This window comes from Schistocerca cancellata, chromosome 3, assembly GCF_023864275.1.
Source record: "Schistocerca cancellata isolate TAMUIC-IGC-003103 chromosome 3, iqSchCanc2.1, whole genome shotgun sequence".
Classification (NCBI taxonomy): Eukaryota; Metazoa; Arthropoda; class Insecta; order Orthoptera; family Acrididae; genus Schistocerca; species Schistocerca cancellata.
In genome coordinates, this window is record NC_064628.1 from 952,798,411 (window position 1) to 952,818,171 (window position 19,761).

General features: G+C 43.6%; 1 protein-coding gene across 1 annotated transcript in view; it reads right to left on the reverse strand.

Moving 5' to 3' along the window:
• LOC126176674 (transient receptor potential-gamma protein-like) overlaps window positions 1-19,761 on the reverse strand; it is a 361,376-nt gene that overhangs the window by 72,846 nt on the left and 268,769 nt on the right. The window contains 1 exon segment of the mRNA XM_049923834.1: window positions 11,740-11,768. Coding sequence (XP_049779791.1) covers window positions 11,740-11,768 — 29 coding nt within the window.

Below are 19,761 nucleotides of genomic sequence, written 5' to 3' on the forward strand. Positions count from 1 at the left end.
TGTCAATAAACACTGCTGCAGAACTTCGACACGTGCTGATAGGTGCTGATCCGTCTTGCACGAGACGTAACACCATCTTTTGCAAAACGACCGACACTAAAGTGCAGTTTGTGAGTGAGAAACACGCTTAACCTTTCTTTGTGTACAACATATAGATGGATCACTGCGCCTACTTCGTTCACCTGCGCTGTCACGCTACTGGTTTGCATAAGCAACCTTGAAGTGTCGGCACAGTAGACCCTTTACACCACGGGTGGGCAACCGTCATTCCGCGGGCAGAATCTGGCTCGCGATTGCGCGATTGGTTTAATTGTGGCCTACGGAAGAAATTCGTGGTGGAGAATGCGAGGTGTGCACACTGTACTTCGATCGAGACGTATTTTCTGATATTTCCTCTGACTGTCGGCTCGTCTCGGGTTTGCGGCTCATGTTGGAGACCAGTGAAAGTTTAAGCACACACACATCTACAGATTCCCAAGGACAAGTGACAGAAACCATCAAGAAACAACAACTTATAAAGCTATTATGTAAGGAAATTTCACAATCACATTGAACATTTATTATTTAATTTTCTGTTGAACTGTGTGCATCAAAATTTCTTGCCATAGACAACTGCTAGTTTTGGTCTTTTGCTTAGATAATAATTAAGAAAAGTTTTTATCTGCACTTACAGCAATACAACTATGAATGCCCAAAATGTTGTGCCTTCTCTGTAAGCTCAGTCCTACTGGTTTTTCTTCGCTGTTGTTGAATGATATAGTGGCGGAGGCTCATAATACGCAGGAGGTGCCATGATGGATTTGAAACTGCCTAGCATCCCATGTTCAGATGTTTACATTTATTTATATATTAACAAAATTGTTTTCTTGCTCACAGCTTCACAGAGTTTTGTACACAAGTTTTTAAGGCACCTATTCTAAAATGTTGCATGTACAGAAACGGTATTAAAAAATGGCTCTGAGCACTATGGGACTTAACATCTATGGTCATCAGTCCCCTAGAACTTAGAACTACTTAAACCTAACTAACCTAGGGACAGCACACAACACCCAGCCATCACGAGGCAGAGAAAATCCCTGACCCCGCCGGGAATCGAAGCCGGGAACCCGGGCGTGGGAAGCGAGAACGCTACCGCACGACCACGAGATGCGGGCGAAACGGCATTCATAATGCATGAATAAATATAAGTATCTGAAGATGAGACGACTATAAAATGAATGAACTCTCGAAAACGTGTCTTTTGAAGTATAATTTTGTCTTTTGAAGTATAATTTGTTGGTGTGGCACGTCGGAAAAGAGGTCTCATTCATATTGGTGCATTACCCCAATAACGTCATGGACGATATAGTTTTGATGTCACGCACACGGATAGCTGCTGTTACGTCACGAGATGAGGTTTCCGACAAGCTTAAAAAGTATGGGGATCAGGTCCGTGGCTCACCAAAGACTGCCCAATCCCGATTTTCACAGTCGTGTTTTTATGTTATGTGAGTACGAACTTTCAGCGGCCAATCACATCGTTCAGTCAGTTTGTCTTCGAATTTCAAAGTCCATGTATCAACAGGGAGAACCTCGAATGATCTGCACATAAAGGTATGTCGACACTACATCTCTTTCCTAATGTGCAATCGCAGATGCATGGAAATAAAAGGGCATGCATAAAAATTTGTGAAAAGAACGCATGTGTGCATGGGTGTTCTCTTGTCCACAAGTTGCCTCATTGTGCAAGCAGTCTGCTATGGATCCCCTTCTTTCCTTCAGAGTTTGTGCTGCATTTATTGTAATGAAAAGGAGACAGGAAAAGAAAACACAACAGCGACTGAAGCTAAAGATATATCTAAAGAACAGAGGTACGTGTGACACAAACTGACGACCGCGTTACGTTTGCAAATTTCAGAAGAAGGTAACATGAGATTTTAGACTTCCTGCTTGGGAAACTGCAGCGATAAGGCTGGCATTCCTAGGCTGGTTTCTGGCGACTCATACTGGTTGATTCAGCTTCCCCTACCGCTGTTGCTGTGCAGCTTGCAACATTATTGCTGGCTTTCGTGCACCACAGGCATGATTTTCATATTCTCACGCATGCTATGTGTGAATTATTAGATCTACAGAAAAAACGAGGTACCATCTTTTTGTAGGAAACATGATTTACTTAAATTTTCTACTGGAATACGTTTACAGTGGAGGCCACGCTTTTGGAGTTATTCAAGAAAAGTGCATAAAACTGACCTTCAAATGCACCTCCGCCTCACACTCATCCCATTTCCAGAATGTTGTTCCTGGCACTCCCTCGTACCACTGTACAAAAATTTCCTACGCACGAACTATTCTCATATTCTGCGGCGCGAAATCTGCGTTAAATGAATTTATCAAAAATAAGGATATAGCTTTCGAACTACTGTGTGAAGTAGACCATCAAATACTGTTAAAGTTAATAAAAACCCACATTCAGAATCCTGCATGTAGTGAACTGTAAATTGCTCATGGCTGACTTACCTTCCACATGAAAGTAAGAAACATCTTGTTGGAAAATTGTGTATGTAAGCGTACTATAGACTTGTATGTTTGTAAAATGTTTTCCAGTAGGCAATCAAAGGGACAATCGACTGCCGATTGGGATATAGACGTTCTTGTAAGAAGGTAAAGCCAGTTGTGTTTCATGTGTCATAGGCGAGGGCACATGGCTACAGGGAGCACTGAGAATTCAGGGTATTCTTTGAAAAATAAGAAGCAGGGAAACATTAGTATCATAAGGTTGTACACATTGAGATTGAGCCACAAGCATAGTCGGCTACTTTGTTAACATTATTAGTTTACGAAAACGATCTTTGTGAAAGTTATGCAAAAAAAGCTAATTGCATTAACAATTTGATTTAAACTTAATCCTTACAAGCACAATAGTTCTGTAGTCAGAAGGCTTGACGAATATGTTGAAACAGTTTATTTTATGGGGCTAAAACTGACAAAACAGTTAGGTAAAATTTACAGAAACGTCAATTTTAGAATTTGTAGGTGCTGGACTACGCCGGTGGTGTAATAAGGCCAGTCAATGAAGACCAAAAAACTGTCCAATGTGGGAAATAATTCGAGCAGTCGCAAATTTTTGTAGAGTGATGTAGGAAGGAGGTACCCTCAGCAACATACTAGAAATGCTGACCAGTGGAGGCTGAGTGTGGGGTTGGGGGTGTGTTTGAAGGCCACTTTTGTCAATTTTTCTTGACTACCTCAAAAACTATGGCCTCTAGTGAAAATGGATCCCAGTACAGAATTTACCTATTCCTACAAAACGATCCTGTTAATTTTTTCTGCAGGACTAATAGTTTCTGCGAAGTAAGCAAGAGAATATGAAAATCTCATGTGGTTTATGAAGGTCAGATATAAGTCTGCCACATCCATAAAACAAAATCGGTAGGGCAGCTGAATCACGCTGTATAGCAGCGTGAAATATTTGTCATTTCAAAACAAAGCATTTGTGTGCTTAATCCTGAAACAGAGGAATACTTAAGGGAGGTCTCAGTCATTATGTGAAGGTTAATTAAGTTTCAATATGTCATTTATATTTCATTTTAAAAAACAAATATTTATTCAACTTCGTGAGGGTCTATACACCCTAAGACACAAAAAAAGGCATCTTGGCGGGGCAAAGTGACGTACAACATACAACACTGTTATTGCTAGGTGTAAGGGGAAGGGCAGGGACGTTTAGCTTTCAGCTGAACGCTGGTGCCACCAAACTTGGAGATTGTTAATGTAAAGCCCAGAAACATGGCTACCTACCAAGTAGGAGAAGGGGAGGAATCTGAATGTGACTGGCCAGAGGCACCATGGCGGTGTAGAGCCAAAGCCTGTAAACTGCGCGGGGATTGGTGGGCCGACTCAGGGAAGGAAGAAATGGTACGCCACTACTAGCCTTCAAAAACCCACGTTTTTATATTCAGACGGATTTCTCACTGGGACGCCAACTCCGTGCACCTCGGGTAAGCTCTGACAAGCCTGTTCCTGTCACTTGGAGTGCTACTCTCAAAGTTTGTACTGAAAATGCTGCTAGTGTTTGCTGCTTGTGTTAGCGCTCACACACTGAATTCTGTTGCGCAACCGGCTGCCTCTTTAGCTTTTTCCAAATGTTTAGAACAGCTTTCAGTGCAGCATCTGGCCTGATGGTAAATAAACAGTGTTAACCGGAGCCTGATATCCTCGAGTCTTCTGCTGCGAACGTCCAATCGAGTCTGAAAATCCGCGCCCCTCGTAGGTGCCTCGTGCCACTGTTTGGTGGTGACCCACGCAATGAACCGGACTTTCCTGGACGTCTGTCTTTCTGCGTTAGCTCCTAACTGCTCCTAAATTGCATACTGACTTCTTCCCTCCATCCTCTATTAGAACACGTGAGGTGGGCTAACAGATTATTGACTTGCTCAATTTCTCTTGAATAAATTACCCAATATTTCTGAAATTGTAATCACTCGTTTGTGTGTACATGCACATTATATCTTTCGATTTCCGTCCCATTTTGCTAATTCCATTATGACGTGTAGTAATAAATTCGACCACAGTAATGTTACTTGTGAGACGTTTCTTTAGAATGTATACATTTTTTCCTTGTTAATGGCCGGCCGGTGTGGCCGAGCGGCTCTAGGCGCTACAGTCTGGAACCGCGCGACCGCTACGGTCGCAGGTTCGAATCTTGCCTCGGGCATGGATGTGTGTGATGTCCTTAGGTTAGTTAACTTTAAATAGTTCTAAAACCTAGGGGACTGATAACCTCACAAGTTAAGTCCCATAGTGCTCAGAGCCATTTGAACCATTTTTGAACTGGAATGAGATATTCACTCTGCAGCGGAGTGTGCGCTGATATGAAACTTCCTGGCAGATTAAAACTGTATGCCCGACCGAGACTCGAAGTCGGGACCTTTACCTTTCGTGGGCAAGTGCCCTACCATCTGAGCTACCGAAGCACGACTCACGCTCGGTCCTCACAGCTTTACTTCTGCCAGTATCTCGTCTCCTACCTTCCAAACTTTACAGAAGTTCTCCTGCGAACCTTCCAGAACTAGCACTCCTCAAAGAAAGGATACTGCGGAGACATGGCTTAGCCACAGCCTGGGGGATGTTTCCAGAACGAGATATTCATTCTGCAGCGGAGTGTAGGAGACGAGATACTGGCATAAGTAAATCTGTGAGGACCGGGCGTGAGTCGTGCTTCGGTAGCTCAGATGGTAGAGCACTTGCCCGCGAAAGGCAAAGGTCCCGAGTTCGAGTCTCGGTCGGGCACACAGTTTTAATCTGCCAGGAAGTTTCATTTTTGAACTACTTGGTATTTAACTGTAGCAAACTGTACCAAAATCGATGCGCTCTTCGTGAGTCGTCAGCGTACCGTAGCACTGAAGTGGTACACTTCTGCAGCACTCAAGTTACTGTATGAAATTTATCAAATGCGAAAAGCCTTTAAGTACCGGTATGTAGCTTCTGCCATTTTATTACACCAAACCGTAGCAAAGGCGATGCTTTTTCGCAAGACAAATTGCCGGTAATTTTGAACAGTTGATATTCATAGCACGAATGTTATAATGTAAAAAAATTACAAAACCGCGTAGGCCCCGCACTCTTATATACGTGTACAGATGCTAAACATTTCGTTTATCTCGATGGGTGGCGCAGTTCTTTCTATTGGACGCCAGTTCGTTGCTAACATACTCCAGTTATCCAACTGGATGACGGGGACCTACAGTTTAACGTGGAACCCGAACTACGTGTTATTCCTGACGACTCCTCATATCGTTGAGAAGTGAACGCTAGGTTAAAACGAAGACCGAAAAATCCATGATCCGACCGAGATCCGATCCCGCGATCTCGCGGTTTCGGGGAAGTCTGTAGTTCGTATACAAGTTGTGACGAGTGAGTTAGGGACTATCAAAATATGTAACATAAATAACAGTATCTTTTGATTGCATTGACTTAGAAGCTTAAACTGTTCGCGCCGGCAAGGAACCGAAGACCTTAGTACTGGACAAACTGTAACTGGATACCTCTCCCAGCCCCTTCCTGAGAAAAAGGGGTTTCAGAAGTCGAACAGATAGACGAACTGACTGACAGCAGACTCATCCCACACTAAAGCGCCAAAGAAACAGATATGGGCATGCGTATTCAAATACAGAGATATCTAAGCAGGCAGAATACGGCGCTGAGGTCAGCAACGCCTATGTAAGACCACAAGTGTCTGGTGCAGTTGTTAGATCGGTTACTGCTGCTACAGTCGTGATTTAAGTGAGTTTGATCGTGTGCAGTCGGCGCACGAGCGATGGGGCACAGAATCTCCGACATAGAAATGAAGTGGGAATCTTCCCTTCGACTATTTCACGAGTGTACGGACGGAAAAGATCCTGCAAGAAAGGGAGCAATGACGAGAATCGTTCAGCGTGACAGAAGTGCAACCCTTCCGCAAATTGCTGCAGATTTCAGTGCTGAGCCGTCAACGAGTGTCAGCGTGCGAAACATTGAACGAAACATCATCAATATGGGCTTTCGGAGCCGAAAGCCCACTCGTGTACCTTTGATGACTGCATGACACAAAGCTTTATGTCTCGCCTGGTCCCATCAACACCGACATTGGACTGTTGATGACTGCAAACGTGTTGCCTGGTCGACGAGTGTCGTTTCAGATTGTATCGAGCGGATGGACGTGTACGGGTGTAGAGACAACCTCAGGAATCCATGGACCTACGTGACAGCAGGAGACTGTTCAGGCTGGCGGAGGCTGTCTACTGGTGCGGGGCGCATGCAGTTGGAATGATATGGGACCCCTGATACCTCTACATACGACTTGGACAGGTGACACGTACGTAAGCATCCTGTCTGATCCATTCATGTCCATAGCGCATTCCGACGGGCAATTGCAGCACGACATTGCGACACCCCACACGCCCGGAATTGCTACAGAGTGGCTCCAGAAACACTTTTCTGAGTTAAACACTCCCCAGACATCAACATTACTGAAAATCTTCAGTTGAAACTTCCGGGATGAGAGGCCGTGGGCGATGTATAAAATTTCTACCTGACGTTTCGAAAAATCGGCCGTAGCTGAGCATGTTTTTCGATATGGGAATCACGAAATTAAATTTAATGAGACAAGCGTTCTAGCACGAACATCCCTTTATTATGCGCGCATGTGTAGAGAAGCAATAGAAATTCACAGACGCCATAACAATTTTAATAGAAAAGAGGAAGTTTTAAAGTTGCACGAAATATGGATGTCGACGTTGCGCCAGCAGAATGACAATCGATTACTCTTAATCGAGAATGATGACGCCTTCCAAAGACAGGCATACCGTCGGCATCACGTGACGAATGGTGGTGCCCTCTATGCGCTCTATAAAGCGAGAGTACCTGCAGCCTCAGTGCCCCTCCCTCCTCCTGAGCGGCTACCCCCTCCCCCTCCCTCTCTGGTGCCTCCTTCCAGTGTCTCTGCACTCCCTCCTGCCCTGCCTTCCCTCTTCCTCTCCCGCCCCCGTGTCACCTGCCTCTTCGTGTACCCACTGATGCCCCTCCTCTCTTCATTCTGCCGCTTCCCCTGCTGCCCCATACTCTCCCCTCCTTTTCCATCCTCTCTGCCCTTTCCCTCGGCAGGTCCCGCCTGGCAGTTTTATTCTTCGTCGTGTGTGCTCCAAGTGGGTTTTAAGTGTGTTGTTCCGGAGTGTTTTTACTACTGTGGCCGACTTTTAACGTGTGCATGTCCATCCAGTGTCTTCTCTGAGTTTTGAAGACTCGCCAACTGTGTTTTTTTTTAACTTTCTGGTGACTTTTGACTGTCCTCCATGAACGTCTCCGTGTTAGTCTATTTTTTACCTCCATCTTTTCTCCCATTATTCTGTTTTAAGTTCCCCTTTCTCGCCTTATGTATGTAACATTTTATTCTTATTTTAAGTTGTTATGTCACTCGGATGAAGAGCGGCGTATTGTGCCCTGACAGCCCTCCCCTGCCCATATGGGGCAGGGGAATGAAATCACAATAAAGAAAAAAAAAAAATAAAAAAAAAGAGCCTCAGTGGCAGTAGCCGGATGACCTCAGAAGATGTCTCCCGCAGATGGAGACGAAACGTCAGACAGAAATTTTATACATCGACCACGGCTTCTCAGCCCGGAAGTTTCAACTGAAGACAACACCGGCCGCGAAAGCCTGCATTGTACGATTACTGAAAATAACTGGGGTGCCTTGCAACGTGCTGTTCAGAAGAGATTCCACCCGCTCGTACTCTTACGCATTTATGGACAGCCCTGAAGTGTTCGCGGTATTAGTTCCCTCCAGCACTACTTCAGACAATAGTCGAATCTATGCCACATCGTATCGCTGCACTTCTGCATGCTCGCGGGGCCGTACACAATATTAGGCGGGTGTACCAGTTTATTTGGCTCTTCAGTGTATAAGGGTTTCATTTTGACCAACTGAGGTACGAAATCCTAAAAACCACCAAATACGAACTTCAGATTCACATGACTTAATTCAGAGCGCCATCTCCTAAGTTCTCCTAAGTAACACAAAACCGATCTTGCACCTCACTCGCCACGTCCCTCTCCGCGAGACGGACGCCCGAATTGGCAGATTCTACCTTCCACGCTTCGCACTACAGTGACGACGAGGTCGTAGTCCACGAAGGCTCCCACGTCCCGTGAGAAGACGCGTTAAGGCACTCCGCGTACGTGCGTTAACGCGGCCAGAGCGACGGCTGGCCGTGGTCCACACAGCACCGCCGTCTCTGGACGTGCCAGTCCCAGGCGGCGAGCCAGCAACGTGTGCTCTCGGAGGAGTGCAGCACGCCCGGGTTCCCGGGTTCGATTCCCGGCGGGGTCAGGGATTTTCTCTGCCTCGTGATGGCTGCGTGTTGTGTGCTGTCCTTAGGTTAGTTAGGTTTAAGTAGTTCTAGGGGACTGATGACCATAGATGTTAAGTCCCATAGTGCTCAGAGCCATTTGAGCCGTTTTTTCAGAGTGCAGCTCTGCACCGCGCTCTCAACCAGTTAATGCGTGCACGCTTGTTCTGGCCCCGCACGGTTAAACTGTCAAACACAGAGCTGACTAACAAATCTTTCCACTAACGGGCCCATGCGTTCTGTGTTATGATAGTGCGTGACCGATGCCCAAAAATCGAAGAAAAAAATATGTCTCTCGTATACGAGGGTCCACTTGTTCTGCTTCATGAGCCATAAGAGCTCGACTGCTCGAACACACAACAAGGGAATCAATTCTCACTCTATTTTAGCAGCTATCAAAACAGCCGTTGAGTAATTGCTTACATTGACGGGAACCCAAGGCATAGACCCGACAGTGAAGTTGTGCACTCGAAATAGTTAGAATAACCGAGGCAACAGTTTTCAGCAGAACAGAGAGTGCCAGGTGCGACAGAGAAAACATCCAGGGAGTGCTGCCGGTACGTCGCAGAAGTCGTTAAGCGTCAATCTAAGGAATCATTCTCCTTCCGCAAGCAAAGGCAGAGTCTGGGGATTACGGCATCGAATCTGTATGACTGTCTCGTCTCCAGGACAACCTTTATTAAAATCGGAGACAATTTTGGGACGCAGAGGCTGATTTTGACCACGGTGCCTCCCAGTAATTTGGCCTGTTTTACTGTTGCTTCTGTTCGGTAGATACAATTACGACCGTACTCTGGGCGCGCAGAACAGTGACAGATAGTCACTGTCTGTGCCTTTAGACTCGGCATTTGGTCGTCAAAGTACCTCACTTTAGGACAGAGTCTATTTCATTTGGAATACACTATAGTAATGTATATGCCTTCGAGTTAGCAATAACGTTAGCCAGAGCTGTTTACTATAAAAGTCTCATTCTGTCTTCGGCCAGAAAACTCAATTCCACCCAAGAATCCCGCTGCCCAGTCCTTTGGCGAAACCCAAAGGGACAGTAGCCATTTTACATTTCAAAACAGCTCATCCAACCACATGACAGCTCATACATATACCGGTTGCACATGCTCCACAGGACAGACAGAACGACTCTTAAACGTCAAAACGACAGACAGGAACCACATATAATCAAACAAATCGCTGTTGAAAACGAATACAAAACAGATACCACAAAAAAGCTCAACAACAGGATAAAAATGAAAGCTAATGATAGTGGCCACTCACTCAAGTGCACAACCAAAGCGTCCGAAAACACAGAGACAGAACACACGTACAACACAGCACGCCACTCCACATCAGGAAAAAATAACAAATAGTACACGCTACCGTCCACTAATATAATAATACATAGAAATAGAAATATATTAATGAAGCAAGGGATCCCAATAACATTCAGAACAAACAACACAGTAAAGAGCAGAATTACAGACAAATTCAGCAATGAAGGAATGTACCAACTCACACACAAATCCTACCAATCCCAATATATAGTACAGACAAGCAGCAACATCATGACAGAGTGCACAGAGCACACAAGAGCTGTGCAGAGTGACAGCACACATTCCACTTTCGCAAAACATTTAATAAACAAAAACCATCACCGCACAAATATCGAAACTGGGCTACACATCCTGAAACACAACAACAGTCTAAACGAAAACTCGACACATTGTAACAACACTTTCTTTATGGTTGTAAGAGAGGTAATAACAAACAACACAGAATAGACAAAGACACATACATGCGCACATGCCCACCACCCACCTACCTAACCACCCACAAGCCCACCCACCCACACACACACACACACACACACACACACACACACACACACACACACGTGCACACGATCGCTCTCCTATCACACACAGAGTCATAATGAAGGAACAGAAGTTGTCAGATCTCTCGCTGCAGTTTTCAAAACCTTTTTACGATATGTGATATATCTCGTGGCACAAGTGGACAGAAAGATGGGGTAATATTTTGAATCATTGTCGAAGTGTTATGTTTTCTGTGTTTTTAGAGCAAATATAAGCCGACCATAGAACATGAATACGTGACTTTGCAATTTTGTGCCCACCAAAGTTGTACCCCCAGTGCTACCGCAACTTCCAAACATTGACACATGGAAGTTCACATTTTCATACTTCATACTTGTTAACAATAGCTGTTCATACCATTGCAGATGCCATGCCATACACTGGGAAGACGCAAAAAAAAAAAAAGTAGAAAATATGTTTGAAAAACGGCAACAAACATAGAAGTTATGCACTCAAAAGTAAAAAGGTATTATAGAGCTGTTCACACAATATCTCAACCTGAAAAGTACAAATGTAATAACGTTTCCGTAATAATTCCTTAAAGAGTTTATTGATGGTTCTGTCAACTGGCGACTAGTTTCGAACCTTTACATGTTGATTTTCAAACCTGGTCTACTGACCTGCACTAACAGTGCCTCATCTTAATAATAAACATCAAAGTGACAACACATGCTGTATAAACGTTTTAAGATGATTTCCACAATCTACACATGCCTGTTACCAAGTGATTAGTGTGTGTGTGTGTGTGGGTGCACGCTCGAGCGAAAAGTATTACTCAGAAGGCTAATAAGTTCTCTTCCTTTTGTGTGTGTGGCACATTTTTTTAGTGCGGGTTGCTTACATCAGGGGCAGGTAAGCACTAAGGGACAAACCTATTGTTCTCCTTTGATTAAACCTATTGTTCTCCTTTGATTGACAGGTACTTGACCTATTGTTCTGTTAAATGGCTCTCCATGTCACCCCCATTTCCTTTTGATTGACAGGCACATGTCCTATTGCCCTCCCCCCACCTCCTTCCCCTCCCCCAACCCCCTCCCCCCTCACTTCTGCAATAACACTTTCAGGTCTGAGTTATTGGAATAGTTCCTCTCACTTTTCTCAATTTGATTGACTACTTTATTAAATTGATCAATTAATTAATGTCCCACCCACTGGCTCACCCCCCCCCCCCAAAAATGGTGGTAACTTCAAATTCCATCAGGTCAATACAACACACCGCAGCTACCTCCAGTAAGAAAATAGCAGGAAACAAAGGGCACTTTGCCTACCTCCACTAACCTAAGTCATCCGACTACCACCTGCTCCTAGGAATTGGTGGGCATAAGCCTTTATTTTCAGTCTTTATTCAAACAATTAGAGGCAGTACTGCCATCAAGTGTATTCTCCCCAAGATCCAGAGACCAACTGACCTAGTACACAGTACTGCCACCAGAGGGCACTGTCACCCCTTCCGTGACATAATCGAAGATGGCCGTCTGGTGGTGGTGGTGGAGAGGAAGGATCTCATAACAAGACATTCGTGGGTATATTTTTTACTTATAAAAAATTAAGTTTGTAGAGTTGGATTTCTCTTGCTCATCATTCTCAGCTGTTTGGAAACATATAGGTCTTGTAAAGAGCAATTACATGGGGCAAGCATGTTGCATAACCTAATGTTTGGCACTGTACTCTGGGTGTATTAACCTAATGTTTGGCCCTTTGTCGGCACTTAACCTATTGTTCTGTTAAGTGGTTTTTCATGTCACCCCAATTTCGTTAACTATTGTACCTCCTTTGATACCAAATTAAGTAATTAGTCATGTCCTCCCAACATTTTCTGATACACCTTTCGAATTTCACATGCTTTTGAACGCCATTTCTGGCGCATTCTTTTCTGTCACCCATACCCTTAAACTATTGTACTGCATTTTACATAAAAATTATGCAAATTAACCTATTGTTCTGCATGTAACCTGCTGTTCTGCACCATGTCACCTGCACACCCCTTAACTATTGTGCTGCTAACACCATGTTGACATAAAAAATTTATTCAAATGAATAAAATAGGTATTATTCGCACTTATGGGGTAGTTTTTCTTAATTTGCAGCATCCTACTGGTAAGCAAAATCGATAGAACACAGTTTAAACAGTAGATCACTAATGAAAAACACATCCGGCCATATGATGCCTGACACAGGAGTCTGGGTGCATCGGCGGGCCCTGTGAACTGGCAATGCGGCTGCCAGCTGCACAGAGAAGCACAAGTGTCTGATCAGGACCTGCAAGCATGAGGTGGCGGCAGCCCTTTCATACTTGACACCCAAGAAATTCCTGTCGAAATATGTGTTTATCTAGGCACCGTTCCTGGTGTGATGAAGTATAGCTGAGGTGCAGGTCCAGCTCCAAGAGATGTTGCAACGCTTCCCACAATAGCACAGGGTTCATAGTTCCTAGCAATCCTAACGGAACAGCCCGTCTGTCACTGAATTTACCCATCAAACTGCTGCTGCTAACGGTGTGAGCGCACTGTCTGCCCTTTTCTTTCTGCAGACGAGACTTTCTGTGGTAAAAAACTATTTTCTACACATCGCCATATTGCACTGGCAATTAAACACCGCAAAAGTTGTCTACAGATCATCAAATACGTACAAGACTCACAATAATATTGGGAGCCAGAAACATATTTACCAGTGTAACTAAAATTAAATATTACGATTGCTGCTACAGTCTGACCCCAATCGAAGTACAGGTAATATCTCATTTTGACAGCTGTGGTTCTGGAACAAATCTCAGTATCTATAGCACATATAATTTACTACGTAAAAATCTCTCTCATATGCTCACACTTATCGATATGCTGAATCTATACATCCCTCACGATAGACAGACTCTCATTTTCTCTGATCATGCCATTACATAAGGCACAGGCACTTTGCACTGCAACATATACGCATTTCTGACAAACAGTGCAGTTACCTTTTATATCTGTAGAGCACCTGAAAAAATTGTGGTATGCCTATACTCACACCGGCTATATATCTCAATTCTCCTCAGGCCAAGGAAATTATCTGACAAAGCCTTAGAATCAGCGCTTCTGGAAGGTGCTGCATCCAGTCAATATTCTCTCAAACAAGTGTTACGAAGGACAGGCGTCCGGCACTATGTGTGATAGTGAATACCACTCCTGCAGACGTAATGCTTGCAAAGACATCTCCGATGTGGGTTGGTGTACTGTAATCAACAACACTATCAATAGAACAACAAGGAAAATGCAGGGGTACGCTTAGAGGTGCTGATAACATTCTCACCGCTATGTAAAGACTCCCACATCCCAACACAAAGGATGTCTTGTGAATGAATGATTATGATTGGCTCTTATCGAATTTACCCACCGAATTATTGATGTCACCATCCACCGTTTTTTTTTTTTTTTTTTCAGATGACACTTTCAGCGGCAAAAAACTATTTTACACAGATCGCCATATTTCACCAACAGTTAAACCTTGCAAAGTGGCCTACATATCGTCAAACACAGAAAGACTCTTACTCAATTACACTGCTCTCCCCCTGAGGACAGGAGCTTGAATATTAGAGTGTGAAACAGATCTCCAACCCAGTAATATATCACTGCATACCTTGTCGATGTAGTAAACATACAATTCGTATCCTGCTCCATACAAAATCACCCGTTTTACATCATTCGTACACATACCACAAAGACACACAAAGACACATGCCCCGTAGGTATAGTCACGGCACTAGATATTTCCCATGAGGTCGGATGGTCACCCACTCCCAATGCGTGACCAGTGTGCCCTCAGTGGATCGAAGTCACTCTCAGAACTGTTGTGCAAAGTCAGGCTCGTTTCCCCCTCGGCACAAAAGTGTTGCTGTTTCTGGTCCGGATGTGCTTGCTTTTTTACACATATCTCCAGATTCTTGGATTACAAGAACATATGTAATTTATAATGGTTTGCTTGAGTATCACACCATTTTCGCAGTACTTGTCGATATCAAGCACATAGCAATATCGCTTGCATAGCAGCGTCGGTTGTACGACATAATTCCGAAGATATACACCGGAAATTATTTCTCTAGAAACCCTAAACTTTAGCTAGGTGGAGCGTGCTGTAAACCATAGAGTAACTATAATCTTATCCCGTCTGTGAAGACCTTTATGTGAGAATTCGAAAAAAATAGAGGAAACTGATATTTACACTCGCGATTACCGATGTCAGTGATTTAACAGGTTCCAAATCATGACAGTGTGAGGGGGGTCTTTCAGTATCTAATTTTACTCTAAGACTGCGAGAATGCTCTGCGACTCTCATCAGCATAGAGATAGATCGTAAATTAAGTACTATGCTCGAAGCGTTAGAAATATGTAGAGCACTGTCTGATATACTTTGATGATGGATGTGTTCGAGAATTGAGTTGGAGAAAAATTTTATTTAAAATCATCCAATGTGTGTGGCATGTTATGGTAGGTGCAGTAACAACATGATTTACACTGTGTGACATCTAGTTTTCTGTGAGAGGCAATGGATCAAAACATGTTAATGTCGGTTTAGAACCTGACACATACCTCAAAGTCGCGGCAGAAAAAGAAAATGTATGGCAGTGTAGAAAGTGTGTTACAGCAGAAAAAAACAATGTTTCAAACAATGACACAGGGTCACAGGGAGCATCTCTTGTGACTTACAGTATAGGTAGATATCAAATTTGTGTGAATTCATAAGGGACCAAACTGCTGAGGTCATCAGTGCCTATCGCACACACTACTTAAACTAAAACTAACTTATGCTAAGAACAACACATACACCCATGCCCAAGGGAGGACTCGAACCTCTGGGGGGGAGGGACTGCACAGTGCGTGACATGGCGCTTCAAACCGCGTGGCCACTCCGTGTGGCTCTGAGAGGTAGTTGCAAGATGCATAGGGGCTACCTAAAACCATGTTGGAATTTTATTGTAACATATAGGTTCGAGGAAGATGGCTCGTTACGAGGTATGAGTGTGCCAGAAATGATTCACTGGTGACTGTAATCATTAATGGACTTCTCCATAGGATCCAACACAGGTACTCGTATGTGGTTGAATGGAAAGACTTGATTCCAAATTATAGACATCATTTCTACCGAAAGTGTAGCACTAGAGATCTGAAAAGCTAGTGTACATTTCTTACGACCCTAGTCATGATACCATCTACTACTGTTTCTGATCCTTCTCAATCAATTATCGCCTATATAGCAGCGGCGGCGTGTCATGGTATTTGTCTGGAAAAAACCACTTCATTCAGAGGTAATGCCATACGTAGATTTATAAAGACAGTATAACTTTCAACATGGATACTTGTATGTACTTGTAGAACCAAGACCGCTTGTGATGGTAATATGGTTGTGTTTTTTAACATCTGGCGGTTTGTAAGACGATTACGCCTCTCTTTCTAAGACACAGTGGAACCACTCGCAAGAAAACTTATTAGCACGTCCACCCATCATTGAATCTCGGTCAGTATTATTTCATATCGTTGGTAATCATTTAGTGGCGAAGTATTATACTTAGTAGTAGGGGATGCGTAATAACTTCACCTTGAGCACCAGGCTTATGAAGTAGGTGTCTGAGTTCTGACAAGTGCAAAGGAAATGACTATGTCTGGTCATAGGGAAGGTATGGATCTGACATGGAAGACTGTGATAGCAAAGGGGACAGTATGTAAAGTCGGAAGAATAATACAGATATTTCTATTTCCAGAGCCACAGCCGTCAGCAGGGTGTATTTCCGATACTTTGCTCATTGTCGAATTTCGTTCAATTGAGACCGCAATCATAACATTCAATTGTAAGTATAGCGATCAAATATATATGTAACCGATTTCCTAGGACAATTCTGTCTAGGGGTGCTTGGCGTGTAGCGCTAGTGACCAATGTGGGGATGATTCTCGTTTCCCATTAACGGTAGGAGCTGTCTGAATGGAAAGGTCTGTTGGGAGTGTAGGGGTGTGTCATCCTGTAGACGGCCGAATAGCGAACTAATACTTAGTATTTGTTGGGTAGCTTTCATGATCACGTGGAAATCTGAGAAGATTCAACATGGACATGTGTTTCTGCTGGACCATTATTCCCTCCCATGTAAATTGTTTGGTTGACTGCTTCTACTCATTTTGCGTCTTTGATTAGTGGAGAGGACATCGATTGTTGCATGAGCATCTAGCAGGTGAAAGACAGGTGGAAGACATGTTTGCTGGTTCTCTAGACATGAGAAACACCTTACTTGACTTTGTAAACTATAGGGATGATTTGGAATCTGTTACATCACTGACATCGGTAATCGCAGAGTGGAAATATCAGTTTCCTCTACTTTTTCGATTTCTCCCATAAAGTTCTTCGAAGATGGGATAAGTTTCTAGTTACTCTATGGTTTACAGCACGTTCCACCTAGCTAATGTTTAGGGTTTCTTGAGAAATAATTTCCAGTCTATATTTTCGGAATTACGTCGTGTAAGGGATGCTGCTATGCAAGCGATTTTGCTATGTGATTGATATCAGCAAGTACTGGGAAAATGGTATGATATTCTAGCAAACTATGCGAAATTACATATGTTCTTGTAATCCCAGAATCTGAAGATGTGTGTAGAAAAGCAAGCAAGCAAGCAGGTACTGATCAGAAACAGTAACACATTTGTGCCGAAAGGAAAACGAGCCCATCTTTGCACAACAGTTCTGAGAGTGACTTCAATCCGCCGAGGGCGTGCTGGTCACGCATTGGGAGTGGTTGACCACCCGAGCTCGTTGGAAATACCTAGTCCCACGAGTATACCTACGGGGCATGTGCTTATGCTGTGTGTCTTCGTGGTATGTGTACGAATGATGAAAAACGGGTGATTTTGTATGGGGCAGGATACGAATTGTATGTTTACTACATCGACAAGGTATACAGTGATATATTGCTGGGTTGGAGATCGGTTTCACCCTCTAATATTCAACCTCCTGTCCTCAGGGGAAGACCAGTGTAATTGAGTAAGAGTCTTTCTGCGTTTGACGATATGTAGGTCACTTTGCAAGGTTTAATTGTCAGTGAAATATGGCGATCTGTGTAAAATAGTTTTTTTGCGCTGAAAGTAAAAAACGGTGGATGGTGACATCAGTAATTTGGGGGGTAAATTCGATAATTTGTTTGAACTATATTCCATCGATTTTGCCTACCAGTAGGATGCTGCAAATTGAGAAAAACATCCCCATACATGTGAAGAATACCGATTTTATTAATTTGAATAATTTTGTTATATCAGTGTGGTGTTAGCAGTACAACAGTTAAGGGGATGGTGTGTGTGAGCGGGTGACATGGAGCAGAACAGCAGGTTAAATGCAGAACAATACCTTAATTTGCATAACTGTCATGTAAAACAAAGTAGAATAGTTTAAGGGGTGGGTGACAAAGAAGAATGCGCCAGAAATGGTGTTCAAAAGCATGTGAAATTCAAAAGTGTATGAGAAAATGGTGGGAGGACATAACTAATTACTTAATTTGGTATCAAAGGGGGGTAAAATAGTTTAAGGAAATTGGGGTGACATGGAAAACCACTTAACAGAACAATAGGTTAGGTGCCGACAAAGCCCCAAACATTAGGTTAAGACACCAAATTATGGTGCTGAACATTAGGTTATGCAACATGCTTGCCCCATGTAATTGCTTCTTATAAGACCTACATGTTTCCAAACAGCAGAGAAAGATGAGCAAGAGAAATCCAACACCACATTCTGATTTTTGTATAATTAAACAATATACCCTTGAATGTCCTGTTATGAGATTCTTCCTCTCCGCCACCACCAGATGGCCATCTCAGATTACATCATGTAAGGGACGGCAGAGGCCTCTGGTGGCAATACTGTGTACTAGGTCAGTTGGACTCTGGATGTTGGGGTGAACACACTTGGCGGTGGTACTGCCTGTAATTGTTTAAATAAGGGCTTATGTCCAGCACAGGCAGAGTCCTTTTTCTGCCTATCTCTAGGAAGAGGTGGCCATCGGATGACATAGATTAGTGGTGGTAACCGTGGTGTGTTGCATTGTCCAGATTTTCTGGGGGGAGGGGGGATTTACCAGTGGGTGAAAGGTTAATTAATTGATCAATTTAATAAAGTAGTCAATCAAATTGATAAGAGTGAGAGGTGCTTTTCCAATAACTCAGACCTGAAAGTGTACCTATAGTAGCGAAGGGAGGGGGTGTTGGGGGAGGGGACGGGGGACAGTAGGGTAAGTGCCTGTCACTCAAAAGGAAATGGGGGTGAAATGGAAAACCACTTAATAGAACAACAGGTTTGCCCATGAGTGCTTACCTGCCCCTGATGTAGGCAACCCACACTAAAAAAATGTGCCAGAACGTAACTTGTCCCCCTACTTCTATCGACAACTCAACGCTTTTTCTTTTCTTGCATGGTCTTCTTTAATCCAAAAGTATTTACTCTCTACCAGAAATAACTTTCTTTGGGCAGAGTATATACTATGTAGTAATTTCCTGGCAGATTAAAACCGTGAGCCAGACATGAACATTGCCCATTAGTGAAAAGCTAAAACGCTATTTCTATTTTTCTGAAATTATAACTGGTAACAGCCACCAATGCACTTAGTTCTGTGCTGAAAACTTGCCTCTGTGTAATCGAGTTATCGTATGTGGAAGACGCTTGCAGTTATACAAGAATAGTGCATACAAAGACATCATTTCCTCGTAGGAAAACTTTTGACATTTATTGAAATGACACTTTCTACCGAAAACCACGGACACATGTGTGCGTGAGATCTGCAACATTCGCCCATTTGGTAGCATCAGTGTCATGCGCGGCAAGGTGGGGTGTATCTGGCGAACCGGGTGGCCTGTCATGCGCTGTTTGCACGTCATCTGCTCCTCAGCGCGCATGCGCCCCACTACCTCGCATCACCTCTCAATTCCATCATAATCGGGACACCTGGTCGTTCTGACAACATCACAACATTTCCCTAAAAATTTTACATTTTCGGTCAATTTATCTCTGTCATTAATGTGGGGGCTCTT